At 41.7% G+C, this 17,659-nt stretch overlaps 1 protein-coding gene and 1 pseudogene across 2 annotated transcripts in view; both read right to left on the reverse strand.

Annotated features, from left to right (window-relative positions):
* The window catches only part of TM4SF4 (transmembrane 4 L six family member 4), a 30,079-nt gene that overhangs the window by 3,862 nt on the left and 8,558 nt on the right, over positions 1-17,659 (reverse strand). Inside the window, exons 3-4 of one of the 2 annotated variants that reach the window (XM_011972777.1) lie at positions 12,181-12,317; positions 990-1,179 (exon numbers count right to left, since the gene is read on the reverse strand). In XM_011972777.1, coding sequence (XP_011828167.1) covers positions 990-1,179; positions 12,181-12,317 — 327 coding nt within the window. Of the gene's footprint in view, positions 1-985; positions 1,180-12,180; positions 12,318-17,659 lie in introns of both variants that reach the window. The other variant, XM_011972778.1, reaches the window with a different exon arrangement.
* On the reverse strand, positions 3,938-5,268 carry LOC105534107 (annotated as a pseudogene).

Below are 17,659 nucleotides of genomic sequence, written 5' to 3' on the forward strand. Positions count from 1 at the left end.
TGTAATGCTTATTTAAAATAAATTTATTTATTCATTTATTTATTGAGACAGGGTCTCTCTCTGTCACACAGACTGGAGTGCAGTGCTGTGATCTCGGCTCACTGCAACCTCTGCCTCCCAGGTTCAAGTGATTCTCGTGCCTCAGCCTCCTGAGTAGCTGGGGCTACAGGCATGTGCCACTATGCCTGGCCTTCTTATTTAAATTTTAAATAAAATAATTTGAGTCATTTAAAGTTCTACCATAACATTATGTTACGTGAATAGACCTTTATTTACATATATTTGCATAATCCCCCAATTAGGGAATTCTCAAGTTTTATTTTATTTTTTTCTTCATACATCAATCTGTGCTTTTAATAACTTTATGTAAGTATGTGAATAATTGCCTAATTTGATTTGAGTATTAGTTGAAATAATCAGACTGTGTTACTGTCTGCAAGTCTGTTTTTATTTTTAGTATTTTGTTGTTGGTATTTTACAATGTTATTTAGAGACTAAAGCCTGAGTGATTTCCCTTTTTTCTTCTCATATAAGAGCCACCTCTTTTTCTGTATCAGAAATCATATCAAATCTAGGTTTTGCACTGGTATGTTCTGTTCATCTGAGGAAGTGAGAACATGCCAGCCCAGACCATGATGTACTATTGCTGACATTGTACCCATATGACAAATGCTCATTTCAGGTGGATCTTCATATAAACATCATTGTAAATGTTTATATACAGTCAGAGTCCTTTGTCTCCAGAAGTATGGTCAACTGGATGTGAGGCTGAAAATTATGGCCAACTTCAGCCTGGGTGTCTTACTGTGCTCTGGGTTCCAGTAATGCAATGTGTCTGTCTCCATGAGCTGACAGAATGGGCTGACTGGACTTCCCAACCTGGGCTGGTTTTCTGCAGGTGGTCACACTTGCCCCCTCATTCCCTCAGTGCTGGTGGCCTGACCTGGCCTCCCTCGTGCTGAGAAGAAACAGCAAAAGCCTTAACTTACCCCACAGCAGCCACAACACTGGCAGTCGCCACAGAGGGTCCCCAGGAGGCCATTGACCACCTGGATGGCGCAGAGAACCATCTGGATTCCTCCTACGACCAGCAGGATGGAGAAGAGGGTCAGATTCCAGGGAATCACATCGTCAGGCTTGTGGCACTCTTTCCACAAGGCTTTATCATTGAGATAATCCCTGTTGGTGATATGGGGGACAAAGGAAACATTTGTAAAAAGTGTGCAATTGCCTCGACTAGAAAGTTACCATAATGATGTTTCTTATGCGTTACTTTCCATCCAAAACTAGCTTCAGGAGAAAATACTCTGTACTCACAATTTAAATACCACAAAACTTACAGTTTTTATTGAGTACACCCTGTGTGTCAGATCCTGTTCTAATCAATTCACACATATTCACTCGTTTATTCCCCATAGAAACCTCTGGTTCCCTTTTTCGGTTTCACAAATAGGGAAGCAGAGGCACAGAGAGGCTAAGTTACTTTCTCCCAGGTCACACAACTGTCAGAACAATTTTCGTTAGCTGTCCAAAAAGACGGGTAAATTCACCATCTATGATGGGAACAGGAAAATGAAGACATTCCAGTGGTAGAATTTCACAAATGTTCACAGCTTTATCCTAGCTATCGTTGTCAGAGAGACCGTTTTGACTTTTGACAGATGACTTGTCAAGTGTAGTGGCCATCTGAAGTCATGTAAAGTACAAATGTGTCATGTAGCTAAAGGGAAGAGCCTGATTTCAAGTCTTAATTTTAACTAAATTGTGAATTTGACTCACTATATTTTTGTTAACATGTAGGAATCTCTCATACACAAAGATGTAATTAGTTTTCTTCAAAAGGAACAAATATCTGTTGCCTTAATGCATATTTTACATAAAATGTGAATGAGGAGAAACTGCAATATATTTATATTTTTATTATATAGAGAAAGAGTTTATTGCAATATAAAGGGCATTGTGGCCGGGTGCAGTGACTCGCACCTGTAATCCCAGCACTTTGGGAGGCCAAGGTGGGCAGATCACCTGAAGTCAGGAGTTCAAGACCAGCCTGGCCAACTTGGCAAAGCCCTGTCTCTACTAAAAATACAAAAAATAGCTGGGCCTTCTGGTGGGCACCTGTAATCCCAGCTACTTAGGAGACTGAGGCTGGAGAATTGCTTGAACCCGGGAGGTGGAGGTTGCAGTGAGCCAAGATCATGCCATTGCACTCCAGCCTGGGCAACAAGAACGAAACTCCATCTCAAAAAATAAAAGTAAAGGGCACTGTGCCTTGAAGGATAAATGTGAAGTATACTATTTTGAGGCAAAAATGAGTAAAGTGGGTAAAATGTTGTGGATTATTATGACTCTTCACATTCTTAGAGATTCAAATTGGTCTCTTTGTTTCCTCCATCCTTTCAGAGCCTTAATGAAAAACTCTTTATCTATCTACTGAATTAATGTTGATGTTATTGTTTTTAGATCTTTATAGCATTCATGGAAAAGGAAGGAATGAACATTTTGCTCTTGATTTCAAAATAAAACATTGTTTATAGCATTGATTCATCTTTCCATAAGAGTACAGGTACTAGTAGCTTGCTAGCTATGTGCCTTGTGTACTTACCTGTAAAATGGGAGTTACATTATCATATCATAGGGTTATTGTTAGGACTACGTGAGTTAGTATGAGTAAAGTGCTTGGATCAGTGCTTAGCATATAGTAAGTGCTCAGTAAATGCTAGTATTGTCATTATTTTACTTAATCTAAGCAGTCTAATCTACTGGAAAGAGCTGCTATTTTGGAGTCAGATGAACTGGATTTGAACCCAAGCATTCCCGTTAATAGCTATGTATTCCTCATGCAAGTTACTTACGTCCTTTAGCATCAGTTTCTTTCTTTTTCTTTTTTTTTTTTTTTTTTTTTTAAAAAAAAAGACATGGACGTTTCACTATACTGCCTAGGCTGGTCTCAAACTCCTGAGGTTAGTCCTCCCACCTGGGTCTCCCAAAGTGTGGTGATTACAGGTGTGAGTCACCACGCCCAGCCAGTGTCAGTTTGTGTGAGAGTGTGTGTGTGTGTTTAAATCTATATAACGGACTAAGAACCACATCACAATTGTGAGAATTCACTGAGATGATACTATACCTTCTGCATAGTTGTGTGAGATTGTCGTTTTTTTTTTTTTGAGACGGAGTTTCATTCTTGTTGCCCAGGCTGGAGTGCAATGGCACGATCTCGGCTCACTGCAACCTCTGCCACCCGGGTTCAAGCAGTTCTCCTGCTTCAGTTTCCTGAGTAGCTGGGATCACAGGCACACACCACCATGCCCGGCTAATTTTGTATTTTTGGTAGAGGCGGGGTTTCTCCGTGTTGGTGAGGCTGGTCTCGAACTCCCAACCTCAGGTGATCCTCCCAAAGTGTTGGGATTACAGGCGTGAGCCACAGCGCCTGGCCAAGACTGCTCTTTTCAGTACTTTTTTTTTTCTCATTAAACTTTGCTTTAAAGGGTCTCAAAATTCTGTGGCAGATTTTTGGTCAAGTTGTTTCCATTAAAAAGTACTGGTTTTAGAAACTAATAACTTAGCCAGGCGTGGGGGCACACACCTGTAATCCCACCTACTTGGGAGCCTGAGGTGGGAGAATCGCTTGAACCCAAAAGACAAAGGGTGCAGTGAGCTGAGATTGCACCACTGCACTCCAGCCTGGGTGACAGAGTGAGACCCCATCTCAAAAACAAACAACCTAGTAACTTAAAACTGCTTCATGAAAAAAAAAAAAGAAAAATCCCAAATGGTTCATAAAACATTCTCCTTTCCTTCTGAAGGTTTTAGGATGCATTGTTAACATTAACCAGCCTTTGACTATTAAACTTAAATGGCCAAATGAGACAGACGGTTCTGAGGTCGTTCTTCTACCACTGATTAAGACTGTGGTGGCAGGTATTAGGGATAATATTCACCTAGCCTTCTGCGCTTTCTGGGAAGACTTGGTGATCAGCAAGTCTGGTCAGCAACCTTCTTGTTCACTGTTTTGATGACACCCACAGCGATTGTTTGTCTCATATCAAAAACAGCAACATGACCCAGAGGAGGATAGTCAGAGGAGCTCTCAACACAAATGGGCTTCCCAGGAACCACATTAATGACGGCAGCATCACCAGATTTCAAGAATTTAGGGCCTGCTTCTTACCAGAATGGTGATCAATCTTTTCCTTCAGCTCAGCAAACTTGGAAACAATGTGACTTGTGTGACAAGCAGCAGAAGGGCGTAGCTAGCACTGATTTGGCCTGGGTGGTGCTTCATTTTAGCAGTGAAGCCAGGTGCTCCCATTGGTGGGTCATTTTTGCTGTTACCAGAAATGTTGCCACTACAAAAATCTTTGACAGATGCGTTCTTAACACTGAAACCCCCATTTTCCCCAGGAAGAGCTTGCAGCATGGTGCATTTTAACAGACCTTAGTTGTAACATTGACTGGAGCAAAGGTGACCACCATGCTGGGTTTGAGAACACCAGTTTCCACTTAGCACATAGGTACCAACATCACCAACTTTGTAGACATCTGGAGGGGCAAGATGCAAGGGCTTGTCCGTTGGATGAGTTGGTGGTAGGACACAGTCCAGACTTTCAAGCAGCATGGTTCCATTGGCATTGCCATCTTCATGGGTGACTTTACATCCCTTGAACCAAGGCATGTTACTACTTGGCTCTAGCATATTGTCACCATTCCAACTGGAAATTGATACAGATGCTGCTGTGCTGGGGTTGTAGCCAATTTTCTTAATGAAAGAGCTAACTTTCTTAATGATTTTCTTGTGTCTCTTCTGACTGTAGAGTGGCTCGGTGGAATTCATTTTGTTAACATCAACAATTGGTTGTTTCATCCCCAGCAGGTAAGCAAGAAGGGCATGTTCATGGGTCTGCCCATAGAGATATCAGCTTCAGATTCACCAACACCAGCAGCAACAATCAGGATAGCACAATCAGCCTGAGATGTGCCTGTAATCATGTTTCTGATAAAGTCTCTGTACTGACCATCAATGACTCATGCAGTATTTGCTGGTCTCAAACTTTCACAGGGTGATGTGTCACACTCACACTCATCTTACCATTTATTCAAGACGCAAGCATACCTGAAGGAGCTCTTTCCCTTCTTAGCATCAAATTCATCGATGATTCTTTGGTAGATTATATGACAGTTGTCGATCAGTTGGCAAGTAGCAGTGGACTTACCTGAACCTACGTGTCCAATAACGACAATATTGATATGAGTCTTTTTCTTTCCCATTTTGGCTTTGATTTAGGGGTGGTTTTCATGACACCTGTGTTCTGGTGGCAAACCCATTGTGAAAATGCCTTTTTTTTTTTTTTTCAACATGAAACACCCGCCTTTCTGTTCTGCATTTTTCCATTTAGTCCTTTCTATCTTTACAATTTTAAAACATGGTAATTATAAAAGGTTATAAAGATACAATATTTTCCAGGCACACTTGATGAAGAAAAGATTCTGAGGTGAAAGAATTGGCAACCCTGAGTCCCGGGCCTCTTTGGAGAGCCTGAACAGCAGTGGGATGACAGCACCTCCTGGTGGTAGGATTTGTGAAACGTTTATGGGGGAAAGTAGAAGCAAGGATTGAATTTGGGTGGCTGGAGAAATCACGAGTCCCTCTCCTGCCGCAGGCTCACCCCTCACAAAACACCACATGGCCACACTCAGGCCCTTCTTCTCTCCCCTCAAACTCTCCGGTTCTGGCGGTCTTTGAGACTCTGGCAAAAAAGGCTGTGTTCACGTTCAGTTTGATCATTGTGTCCAACTCCCCAAACCCAGGGAGAGAGGGGTCCTGAGTTTTTCATGGACCTGGCAGTGAAGCAAGGAGAGCAGAAGCAGTTTAGATGCACTTAACTGATGTTTTAAAGCATCCAGTTATTATGCAGGTGTTTCCACCGGAGCTGTAGTAATACCATCAACATGGGAGCAGAGAGCCACAAATTTCACAGAACTCTCTTCTCAGCTGAGGACAGGAACCAGGGGGTCCGAATATGAATGCTTTGCTGGTCTGCTCTGTCTGATGAATTCAGATGCCACCTCCTCTGGAAGAAGCTCCACGATGCTTCTGCCCTCAGCCTGGGTTTGGTTTCCTTCTGTGCTCCCCAGCGCTCTGTGTTTCGTCCCCGTTGTACAGAGCCCCTGGACCCCCTGCTGCCACCAACTGTCCATTTGTTTGTCTTCTCTTCAGGACTATAAGCTCCCAAGGGCAAAGACCATGTGCCACTGTCTCTGTCCCCAGTTCCAGCACAGGGAGTGCTTCATAGACAGCAGCAGGTCTCATTTCCTGGGTCCTCTGTGCCAGGCTCTGGGTTAGCTGCTTTCCATCATCTTTCCTAATGCTCCAGGGAGATGCTACTTTACTTGAACAGTACTTGGCATAGAGTAACCTTCAGTAAACAATCACTGAATGAATGAACATATACCCATTTTACAGATTAAGAAGGTGAGGCTAATAAATGGAAGTGCCTGGGTTTGATCTTAGGTCTGTCTGACTCCAAAGCCATCGCTCTTATCCATTACACAAATGCCCTTTGTTGGAGCAGTTATTTCCTTAGCATATTTGAAATGATTTATTTATGACATTTGATTTATACATCTATAATGGTATGTGAATCAAGGGTTACTTATATCACAATAAAGAGTTTTTTAGAGCCTTATTTATGTCTGGTTGAAAGGATTGAAATTAAGTCAAAGAATCATTATAAAAGCATAACAATTTTAAAGTTTTAATCATGAAAATAAATTCCACTTACAATAATATTTTATATTCATAAAAATGAATAATAAGGCTGAATCAAGGAAGTATGTGGTCGGAACTGTGCTGAGTGCTTTATGTACCTCGTGTTATTTACTCTCATCTGAACCTGTGAAGTGCATGTTGCTGTTACTCACATTCATTTCACAGATGAAGCCTGAGAGATAAATGGTATACGACAGAGGTGTGGCTAGACCCTAAGTCAGCCAAGGGCAAAACTGGCTTCTAACATTTGTGAACTGTTTCTGGTTCATGAAAGCTAACATTACATGATGCAAATCCAATATCATCCTATTAAGGTGGCTTTCAGCTCTTGGGAATATGTTCACAAGCAGCTTATGATATTCTTTGCTAATAAGTAATTTCTGAAGTGCAAATGCAGATGGTCTTAGCTGAATGTCAAGGCAGAACATTTAACTGTGTTCAGTTCCGTGTCTTGGTGTCTGAACCACAGATGTGAGGGTGCTCTCCTTGCCCTTGACTCTTTCTAAGGAGGTGGAGAGTTGCAGCCTGGCCCAGTAGTGCCATGCACGGACCCATTCCTCCCTGGCTACTGACCACTCCTGGCTCTTCCTCTGTTTCCCCTCCTATGGCTGTCCCCACACCCTATGCAGGCTGCTTTCATTTCAGCAGCTCAGGGTCAAGGGAAGGATGGCCAATTGTCGCAGGGAGGAAGACCTTGGATGGGAGGAGGTTCTACCTCAAAGGAAGCCAAGAGGGTGTATTTCAAAATGCCCAGGTTTCTTTTTCCTTCTAGGGTGTTTCTTTAATATGGTTCTCAGGACAGAACAAGTTAACTACTTTTGCTCCCTCCCTTAATATTATCATCAACAAACATTTCTGAGGAAAACAGTGCTAAATGCTACGACATTGCAGAGCCCTGGATTTTGTGCACTAAATTCGAAATCTCAGAGTCCACCTTGATTAACTTCCCCTTTTTTCCTCACACCTAAACCTGATGACTCCATTTCAAACACTCTCTGAAATTTGTCTTTTTTGAGCCCCAATTCTGCTGCCTGGGTGATGTTCACCATCTTATCTGGATTATGATGCCAGCTTTTATCTCTCTTTAGTTCCTGAACCCTCCTATTTACTTTCCACATCACTAGCACTACCATGCCTCTAAAAGTCCAAAGTAGCCATGCCATGTCTTGCTTGAAGTCCTCTGCTGTGCCCTGATGCCCTGAAGGTCTGGCTGCCTCTCAGTCTCACCACATCGTGTGGCGGTCCCTTCTGCAAATCTCTCCTCATTCACACTGAGCTTCTGCCACGCAGTGCTCTGATGTTCCCTAAGCATGGCAGCCTTTTCATGCCTGAAATGCGTTTCTCCTCCCTCACTGGAAGGCAAACTTCTGCTCATCCTCCAAAATCAGCCCATGTCACCTTCTCGAAGAAGGTTCCCCCACACTCCTTCTCCATCTCACACTTTCTGCATTATGAGGATCTGTTCCATGGGTTCACCCTAACCCACATGCTGATAGGGCAGGAACCATGTCTATTCATTTTTTGTTCCATGTTTGGGATAGGCTTCAGCACAAAATAAGATACTTACGACACACACACACACACACAGGTGTATATATACATCTATATATAAAAGTAGATATGTGTATATGTGGATATATAAATCGTGTGTGTGTGTGTATGTGTGTGTGTATATATATTTTTTTTTTTTTTTGAGACAGGGTTTGGCTCTGTTGCCCAGGCTAGAATGCAGAGGCATGATTACGGCTCACTGCAGCCTCAACCTCCTGGGCTCAAAAGATCCTCCCACATCAGGCACCTGGAGTAGCTGGGACTACAGGCATGCACAACCATGCCGAGCTAATTTTTTAATTAAAAAAAAATTTTTTTTTCTTTTTTTGTAGAGGAGCGGTGGGGTGGGGAATTCTCCCTATGTTGCCCAAGCTGGTCTTGAACTCCTGAGCTCAAGCAATCCTTCCACCTCAGCATCCCAAAGTGCTGAGATTACAGGCATGAGCCACCACTCCCAGCTAATTAAAAAAAAAATCCTGCTACTAATTACTAGCCATGGAGCCCTGGGAAAGTTAACCTTTTTCAGCTTCATTTTTCTCTTTCAGGGATAAAAATTCTTCTCAGATTTATGAGGAAGATTAGGTGAGATAATGCACATAAAAACACTTAGCACTTAATCATTGGGAAGAAAAAGAAGAAGGAAAAGGAAGAAGAGGAGAGAAAAAAAAAAAAGAGAAGGAAAAGAAGAAAAGGAGGGGAGGGAAGAGGAAGAAGAACAAGAACAAGAAGAAGAAGCAGTTGCCACCATGGCTGCCCTTTGGTAATAAGGGACAAATGACAACTGTCTCAAGTTTTCTCGTTTTGGCCCATACAAGTGACTGATCCTTTCTAGTCTCTGAGCAGCTGTGTATGAGTGTTAGGTTTCCAGCTATAACAACAGTTACTATATGCTGATTGGATAAGAAGATTCCACAGACCCTTTTGAACTATCAGATACTAGTATAGTACAGTATAGTAAAAGGAGTAGGAGGTAGAATCCAATGAGTTTTGCCAACAGGGAATCTAGGCAAAAAGCAGACAGTATGAGTCAATATAAATTGTGTTCTAGAAAAAACACTGTGACTTCGAGTGAGAAAACTTGGATTTGAGCTTCCACCATTAAGAAACTGTATTCCTCTTGTCAAGTCACTTGTCCTCTCTGGGCCTCGGCTATCCTGCCTCCGAAGGAGAGTTAAATAATCTCATAAACTTTTTGTGAGGATCAAATGAAACAATGTAGGTAACAGCACTTTGTTAACTGAAAACACCAAGCTATAGAAAGTTCAATTATTGCCGTAAGAAATTCAAGGTGAACTTCCGCAGTCAGAGGGAAGATTTGGAGCTGGCAGTGGTAGACAATATCAAAAAGGAATGTGAGTTCTTGTCTCAGAAGGGAGGAAACAGGATTTGAGGAGACAACAGAATGCTGCTGAAGGTTTGCCAGATGGCAAAGAGGGTGCAGTGAGACCTGGGCCCATCCCCTGAATGCCCTTCCTGTAGCCATCATGGTATATTTTATACCTTGCGCAAAGAGCAGCCTTACATCTTACATGGGATTAAATTAAAACATAAGTAGTCAAAATCATTCTTAAATAGCCCATAAATCATCTGGAAACTGTGATATATACGGTTTTGTAATACATCCCTGTACAGTAATTTTTGATCACATTATAGTTTGAAGCAGCTGTACAGATGTCTTGGTGTTCAAATCATTCTCCCTTTAGGTAATTATCAAAGCTGTACAGTGAACAGAAGATAGAGAATTCTGAAACGTTCCTGCTTGCCTGCAACGTTTACCCTATTCTGTTTTTATTATTAAATATTTATAATCTGGTACCTGTTCTTGATACTGGTTAGTTGCTTTTGTGAGAGGTAGATAAAATAACATAGTTGAAAGTATCTGTTACAGAGCAATGCACAATAAATGGCTGCAATGAGAATGAAAACTTGCTTCCCCAGAAGTACTAATATGGGGAACTTCAAAAAGTGGTTTCCTGTCTTTCCCTCAGTTTGGCATTTCGTGGGGTGGCCCACAGGCCAGCTGTCACTCCTGACCTTGGGCATTGATCCCATCCCATCCCAAGCAGGGCGTGCGTGTGTGAGGGGAGGGTGTTAGGTTCTGCAGTCAGAACATGTGAGGCCATTGTATGGCTTTGGAGTGTTGTTTGGCATCTGTTGTGTTTTCTTTCTCCCTCCTCTGTTTTGGACATAGATTTATTTCAACCGACTTTGATTTTCTAGGGTAGTATTATTCATATAACAGAAAAAATATGTTTACTGCGGCACTGATGTTGTTGCTGGAATTAATAGAGGGCTCCTTGAAGCAAGACATAATCTGTAGCTTCACACACACACCCCTAGGTGGAGAGAGTGAGCTGTCAGGGGAAGAGCCTCAATGAAGGCGGGGTGGGGGGGCTCAGCCTGCTGGGATCTGAGTTCGATGCTCAAGCAAGCCAACCCCATGGTAGCGTAGCCCCAACAGTCCTCTCTGCATGATAAGAGGGCTTTTCACACAGTAGACTAAATGTATTTGGAAACTGCTGCACAAGATATGAGGATGTTAGAGACCTTGTATTGCTTAACTATGAGAAAGGTGGGGATGTTTCATATGGGACATCTGTGAACAAATCGAGACTGTGTATCACAGAGAACTAGGCCCCTTCACTTCCCCAGCCTGAAGCCATTCTTAAGGTTCTTTAGACTCTCACAGTAAATGAATACGTAGAGGTTTGAGTTAATATACTGGTGTTCTACAGATTATTTTTGGACATGAATCCATTCTTCATGTGCAGGAAGACCCGATAATTATATTTCCTGACTCTGTGGGATGTGCCAGTCCCTGTCAGACAGAGGGGCTGAGATGGTGAATGAAACAAAAATGCTCCAAGCCCCCTTGGAGGTTAAAGTCTAGTGCAGCTTGGCCTGACAGATCCATTTACCATGATGGAAATGTTCTAGATCTGTGCTATTCAATACAGTAGCTACAAGCCCTATATGGCTGCTGGGTACTTTAAATATGGCTAGTGTGATTAAGGAACTGTATTTTTAACTTTATTTCATTTAAATGAATTTGAGTTTAAGTAGTTCCACATGGCTGCTGGCTACTGGACTGAACAGTGCCGTCCTGGTCAGCGCAGGACAGAAAGATGTGTACTATGAAAGGCTAAGACTTGAAGTTAGAAGTCCTGAGTTTGAGTCCGGCACTGTCCTCAACTAACAATGTGACTTTGAAGCTCGTTAAACTTATTAAACCTGCCATGGCACAGAGTAATTACCTCTTGAGGTTACTATGAAGATTAAATTATAAATTTGTGGGATAAAGATCTTTATAGCCTACAAAGTACCATGAAAATATGAAATGTTATTTTAATGAGGCTATTAACATTAACACGAGAAACCTACAATGATTTCAATGTCATTTTCTGTACATTTGCACTTAAACGATTGTTTAATTATAGGCAATTTGGGGTATTAGTGAAAGCCCTTGGGCCCAGTTAGTGAGTAATTATTCTTGTTTTCTATTATAAGATTTGCAACGAAAAGTATTACTCTGTTTATTAATACTATTAGTTGCCTTGTGTTGCTGCTAATAAATATTTGGGTGCAAGTGATGACACAACAAATCTCTTCCTTCCCTCAGGCTAAAGGAGGCATCCATCCTCTTTTAGTTATTTCTCCTGGGATCTGTCAAAGGAGCAATTCGAAGTGAGATTCTATGCAACTTTGCTGTACTCCACAACTCCAGCTCTGCCTCAAAGGAGCACCGAGCCTGAGACTTGCATAAGGATGAAGACATGACATTGTGTGCAGTCTCCCCTTGGGCAATTTATCTGCTCGTGCCCCTTGTGGTGACAGGTGGGCATTGCAGGGTGTGGTCTTACCCGTCGTGGAAGGGGTAGCCCCATGTACTATTGGCCATGAGGCATTTAGGACCCTTGTTGATTGAAATGGCTGAGACGATAAACGAGTATCCAGCTCCCAAGAATCCAACCACAGCAAATATCGTGGAGGTGAACATCTGAAAGAGAGGAAGAGAGACAGTCAAATTCTCCAGGTGGTCCAGAGGATACACTCAGCAAACCTAATCCACCTGCTGTTGAACATGGTGACTACAAGAAGTTATGGGGTAGGAGCTGGTCTTTGTAGTAGATGGGGCCTGTGGGGTCTTCTAGAATGAATTTTGGTATCTTCTTTTCCCTTCTTCATTCCCATTTCCATTTCTTTTTCACCTTTTCATTGATGACGGAGGTGTTGATTCTGTTACCTTTGAGCCATGGGCTTTTAATCTTGTTAAAGATAAACTCTGCTCCCCAGGGCTGATATATAAAGCCAATCTATGATAGAATCAAAGAACCTTAGGATTGGCAGTAATCTTTTTTTTTTTTTTTTGAGACGGAATTTCGCTCTTGTTGCCTAGTCTGGAGTGCAATGGCATGATCTCAGCTCACTGTAACCTCCACCTCCCAGGTTCAGACGATTCTCCTGCCTCAGCCTCCTGAGTAGCTAGGATTACAGGCATGCGCCACCATGCCCGGCTATTTTTTTGTATTTTTAGCAGAGACAGGGTTTCACCATGTTGGCTAGGCTGGTCTTGAACTCTTGACCTCAGTTGATTTGCCTGCCTTGGCCTCCCAAAGTGCGGGGATTACAGACATGAGCCTCCGCACCTGGCCCGGCAGTAATCTTAAAAGTTTTCTGGTCAAATTATCCTGCTAAGGCCAGTCACTATGGTGTCTCATGTGACAGGCAGGTTCTACTTATGAGAAAGAGTAAAAGTTTAGAATCCCTCCTCACAGGCCCTCATTACGTTCCTTGAGGCCAAAAAGATCAAGTCTAACCTGTCTTCCATTTAGCATCAGTCTTTAAAATATCTGAAGATTGCCTTGACATCTTTCACCCCTTCTACCACCCTTGGAGCGTTTTCTCTTCTTTAGGTTAAACTATCCAAAAAATTCCATTCTTTTAAATATTTTTCTATGATGGAGATTAATTAATGAAAAACAGATTAGACTACCATATTTTTTTTTCAATTTTAAAATCAAAATAGAATTATTGACTGCAAAAGGCAGAAGCAATCCTGGAGTCCAACTAGGTTAACTCCCTCTTACATATGAAAAAACATAGGCCCAGGGATGTTAAGAACTTTTGCAATATCCATTCTAGACAATAACTAGAAAGTAGTATGAAAACATTTAAAATTTTGGAGAAACAGGCAGAAAACGATCACCTCTATTGCTTTGATGACAAAGCACAGGGTTTAAAGTCAGCAGACCCAGACCCAGGCTCATATCTCAGCTTTGCTAGTCTTCTCTGATGTAATGACTTTGCATAATGAATGTGTCCTCAGAGCTTTAGTTTTATCATCTTAAAATGGGCATCATAGAGCCTACCTAAAATGTCTGTTGTGAACATTAGATGTGGCAACCCAAGTTAAACATCAGCTATTTTCCCTTTCCCCTTTCATGTTATTAACAATCTTATCATAGTACATATCTGGGATGGGGTGGGGTTTGAAGGTGAAGAGGACCTGATTGTGCCTGGGTGATTGAAATCTATGTAATAATGGAGTTCTACTTTAGCTGGTATCCATTTTCATATCATAAATCAATGTATTTTGGATGCAACTTTTTAAAAAATTCTTTTTAATAGAAAATTTAACTCTTTTGCTAACTCATCTGATTGATGCAACGTTTTGATACCGAGCTCTAACTTCATGTGCTTTGTCTGACTCTCCTTGTAGAACTGACCCTTCATTCTTCATCTCTTCCAACCCCTGTACTCTAGATTGCACAAACTCTATCACAGCACAATTCCTCTAATACAATAATGCATAGGGTTTTGTTGTTGTTGTTGTTGTTGTTTTTTAGACAGGGTCTTGCCCTGTCACCAGGCTGAGTGCAGTGGTGCAATCACAGTTCACTGCAGCCTCAACTTCCTGAGCTCAAGTGATCCTCCCACCTCAGCCTCCTAAGGAGCTAGGACTACAGGCATGCACCACCATGCCCAGCTAATGCATAGCTTTTTATGGCTGTCTTCTCCAAATAGAGCACAAGTTCCTTGAAGTCACGAACAATAAGTTATTTGAAGATAGGGCATTGTTCCAAACTTAGCATAGTCTTACAGTTTTTCTTCTTCCTATCTTATCAAAGTCACTGGATAACGATTTGTTGCATGTTTTCAATGGCTAAGGTTTCATATTACTAATTGTTTAGATTTTTCCCCTTATTGTTTATGCTAAGGGTATCTAAATCCACTCTCAGCAGCAAGAACATTCATGACTTTAACCTAGGTCAGAAGTAAGTGAACATTTTGGCCAATTTCTCATGTTAGAACAAGCAATCTCTTTTCCAAAGGATGTATGGTTGAATAAGTTTGAGAATTGCTGGATTACATAAATAAGTTTCATTCCTGCTGCACTTCTAAAAATATAGTACTTATGAGACATGAATTTATGTGACCTTCTGAGAAGGAAATCTACTATGTATGCTGGAATATAAGGAAAATCATTCACTCTCACATATTCCTCAGAAATGAGGGAATTACCTTAGAGTTGAGTCCTTATTTCATCTATCAGGCAATAAGGTATTTCCTCAAACACTTTATTTTGAACAACCAAGTACTGTGCAGAGAAGACATCAGTCAGAAACAACTCAATCATTGTTAGATGACGGAATTGTGTTAAAAACTTTTTCTTAACACATATTTATTAATTATTATAAAAAGGTTGACCCCATAATTCCTAGTTCTGGAGATTATAGTTAACAAACCTTTTAAAGGGCATTCTAGGCCTGGCGTGGTGGCTCACAACTGTAATCCCAGCACTTTGGGGGGCCGAGGCGGGCGGATCACGAGGTCAGGAGTTTGAGACCAGCCTGGCCAATATGGTGAAACCCCACCTCTACTAAAAATATAAAAAAATTAGCTGGGCACAGTGGTGTGCGCCTGTTGTCCCAGTTACTCAGGAGGCTGAGGCAGAAGAATTGCTTGAACCTGGGAGGCGAAGGTGGCAGTGAGCTGAGATCATGCTACTGCACTCCAGCGTGGGCAACAGAGCAAGACTTCATCTCAAAAACAAACAAACAAAAAAAAAATAGCGAGGTGCGGTGGCCCATGCCTATAATCCCAGTTACTCAGAAGACTGAGGCAGGAGAATCGCTTGAGCCAGAGGCAGATCTTGCAGTGAGCCGAGATTGCACCACCGCACTCCAACCTAGGTGACAGAGCAAGACTCCATCTCAAAAAAATAAATAAATAAATAAATGGCATTCTAAAATAAGCACACTTCGTGTTGATAATTGTGGTGATCATTACTATATACCTGTAGGAGGAATGTTTGAACATTGTCTTTGTCTTTTGAGAGTTGATATTTGTGACTAATGGTGAAATTTTCCCTGACAACATCATGCATAGACACATAAGTGTTGTATTCAAACTTAAGTGGAAAAGAAGATATGCTGTGGGAGGCTTTTGATGGCTCAAAGTGTGTCTTTAGTAGTAGCAAAGACATTGATGAAAAGAAACATGAATATTATTTATTTTAAAATAAATGGGCCGGGCGTAGTGGCTTAAGCCTGTAATCCCAGCACTGTGGGAGGCTGAGGTGGGCAGATCACTTGCTCCCAGGAGTTCAAGCCCAGCCTGGGCAACATGGCGAAACCTCATCTCTACAAAACCTACAAAAATTAGCCAACTATGGTAGTGCGCGCCTGTAGTCCCAGCTACTCAGGAGGCTGAGGTGGGAGAATTGCTTCAGCACGGGACATGGAGGTTGCAGTGAGCCGAGATCACACCACTGCACTCCAGTATGGGTGACAGAGTGAGACTGTGTCTCAAAAAAAAAATAAATAAATAAATGGGAGAAACGTCAGTTCACAATCAATATATTAAAATTATTTCATATTTTATATAACATGATTTAAAATATGTTTATGTCACAGAAAGTTTATATATTAGTTTTGGTTAAAGAGCTTTTCTGAAGTTTCTTCATGGGAAAATAAGACATGGTTTTATGTTCAGATTTGCCTTATATCTGCAGTTGAGTATCCATGGTACTTGCAGTTTTCCATTCTTATTGTATCCCATAAGTTTTTTTTGTTGTTGTTGTTTTTGTTTTTCCTGTGAGTCCTTATAAAAAAACACTTTGGAAAATACTGCTACAATTTTTTTTTTAGTTTATTTTAAATAGGGATGGGTCTCACTGTGTTGCCTAGGCTGTTCTCAAACTCCTGGTCTCAAGCCATCCTCCTTCCTTGGCCTCCCAAAGTACTGGGATTACAGTACTGGGATTACTGAGCCAACATACCTGGCCTACAGTTCTTACTGAGAGCTTATATGGCTGGTTTCCTGTTTCTTAGCCATCTCCATGCTCCAACCAAATTTCTGTTCAGTTAGATACAGCTAGTATAACTCTAGGACTAGAGCAAGCGAAATCTTACACTTAGGGCAGTTTCTTCTAATGCTACCTACTGCCCTTTCAGAAATAGGTTCTGGGTGGTCTGGAAACATTTGTTGACATATGGCAGATTGAGCTGTCCTCATGAAAGACTAGATGGTCACAGAGAAAAACAGATTCTATGAAGGAGGGGGGGTCTCGGCACATTTTATGCATAAATCACAGGAAGCAAGATACATGCTGAGTCATGTTGCTTTAAGTTATTTCACATTGGGAAGTCTTAAAAATGACAAATTCTCTAGAATCAATTCTTAGAGATATGGTCAGTAGAAAAGCCAGCATAGAATAACTTCAATTTATCATGGGTTTCATGACACAAAATGTTAAAAGAAAGAAAGGCCGGGCTTGGTGGCTCACGCCTGTAATCCCAGCACTTTGGGAGGCCAAAGCTGGCAGATTGCTTGAGCCCAGGAACTTCAGACCAGACTGGCCAACAAGGTGAAATTCCATCTCTACAAGAAATAAAAAGATTAATGAGGGGTGGTGGTGTGTGCTTGTAGCCCTAGCTATTCGGGAGGCTGAGGTGGGAGGATCGCTTGAGCCCAGGAGGCAGAGGTTGCAGTGAGCTGAGATTGCACCACTGCACTTCCGCCTGGACAACAGAGCCAGACCCTGTCTAGAAAAAAAGAAAAGAAAGGTTCTTGAGATCAAGTTGACTACATTAGAGAGTAGACACTTCAAAATTGGTATTATTTATGGTAAATAGGTAAAAGTCCTGGGATATCTCTGGAAGGAGACAGTAATTGAGAACAGTGGGGACCTCTGAGAAGGGAAATTGGCAGACTTTGGAATCAGATAAGGGAGTCTTCCTTTGTGGTTTTTGTGCCATGGGCATGCTGTACCTGGTCTAAGTGAATAAATGGTGAAGAAGGACACTACTGTGTTGTGGCCAAAGGTATGGATTACAG

The sequence above is a fragment of the Mandrillus leucophaeus genome, unplaced genomic scaffold (assembly GCF_000951045.1).
Source record: "Mandrillus leucophaeus isolate KB7577 unplaced genomic scaffold, Mleu.le_1.0 Scaffold130, whole genome shotgun sequence".
NCBI lineage: Eukaryota > Metazoa > Chordata > Mammalia > Primates > Cercopithecidae > Mandrillus > Mandrillus leucophaeus.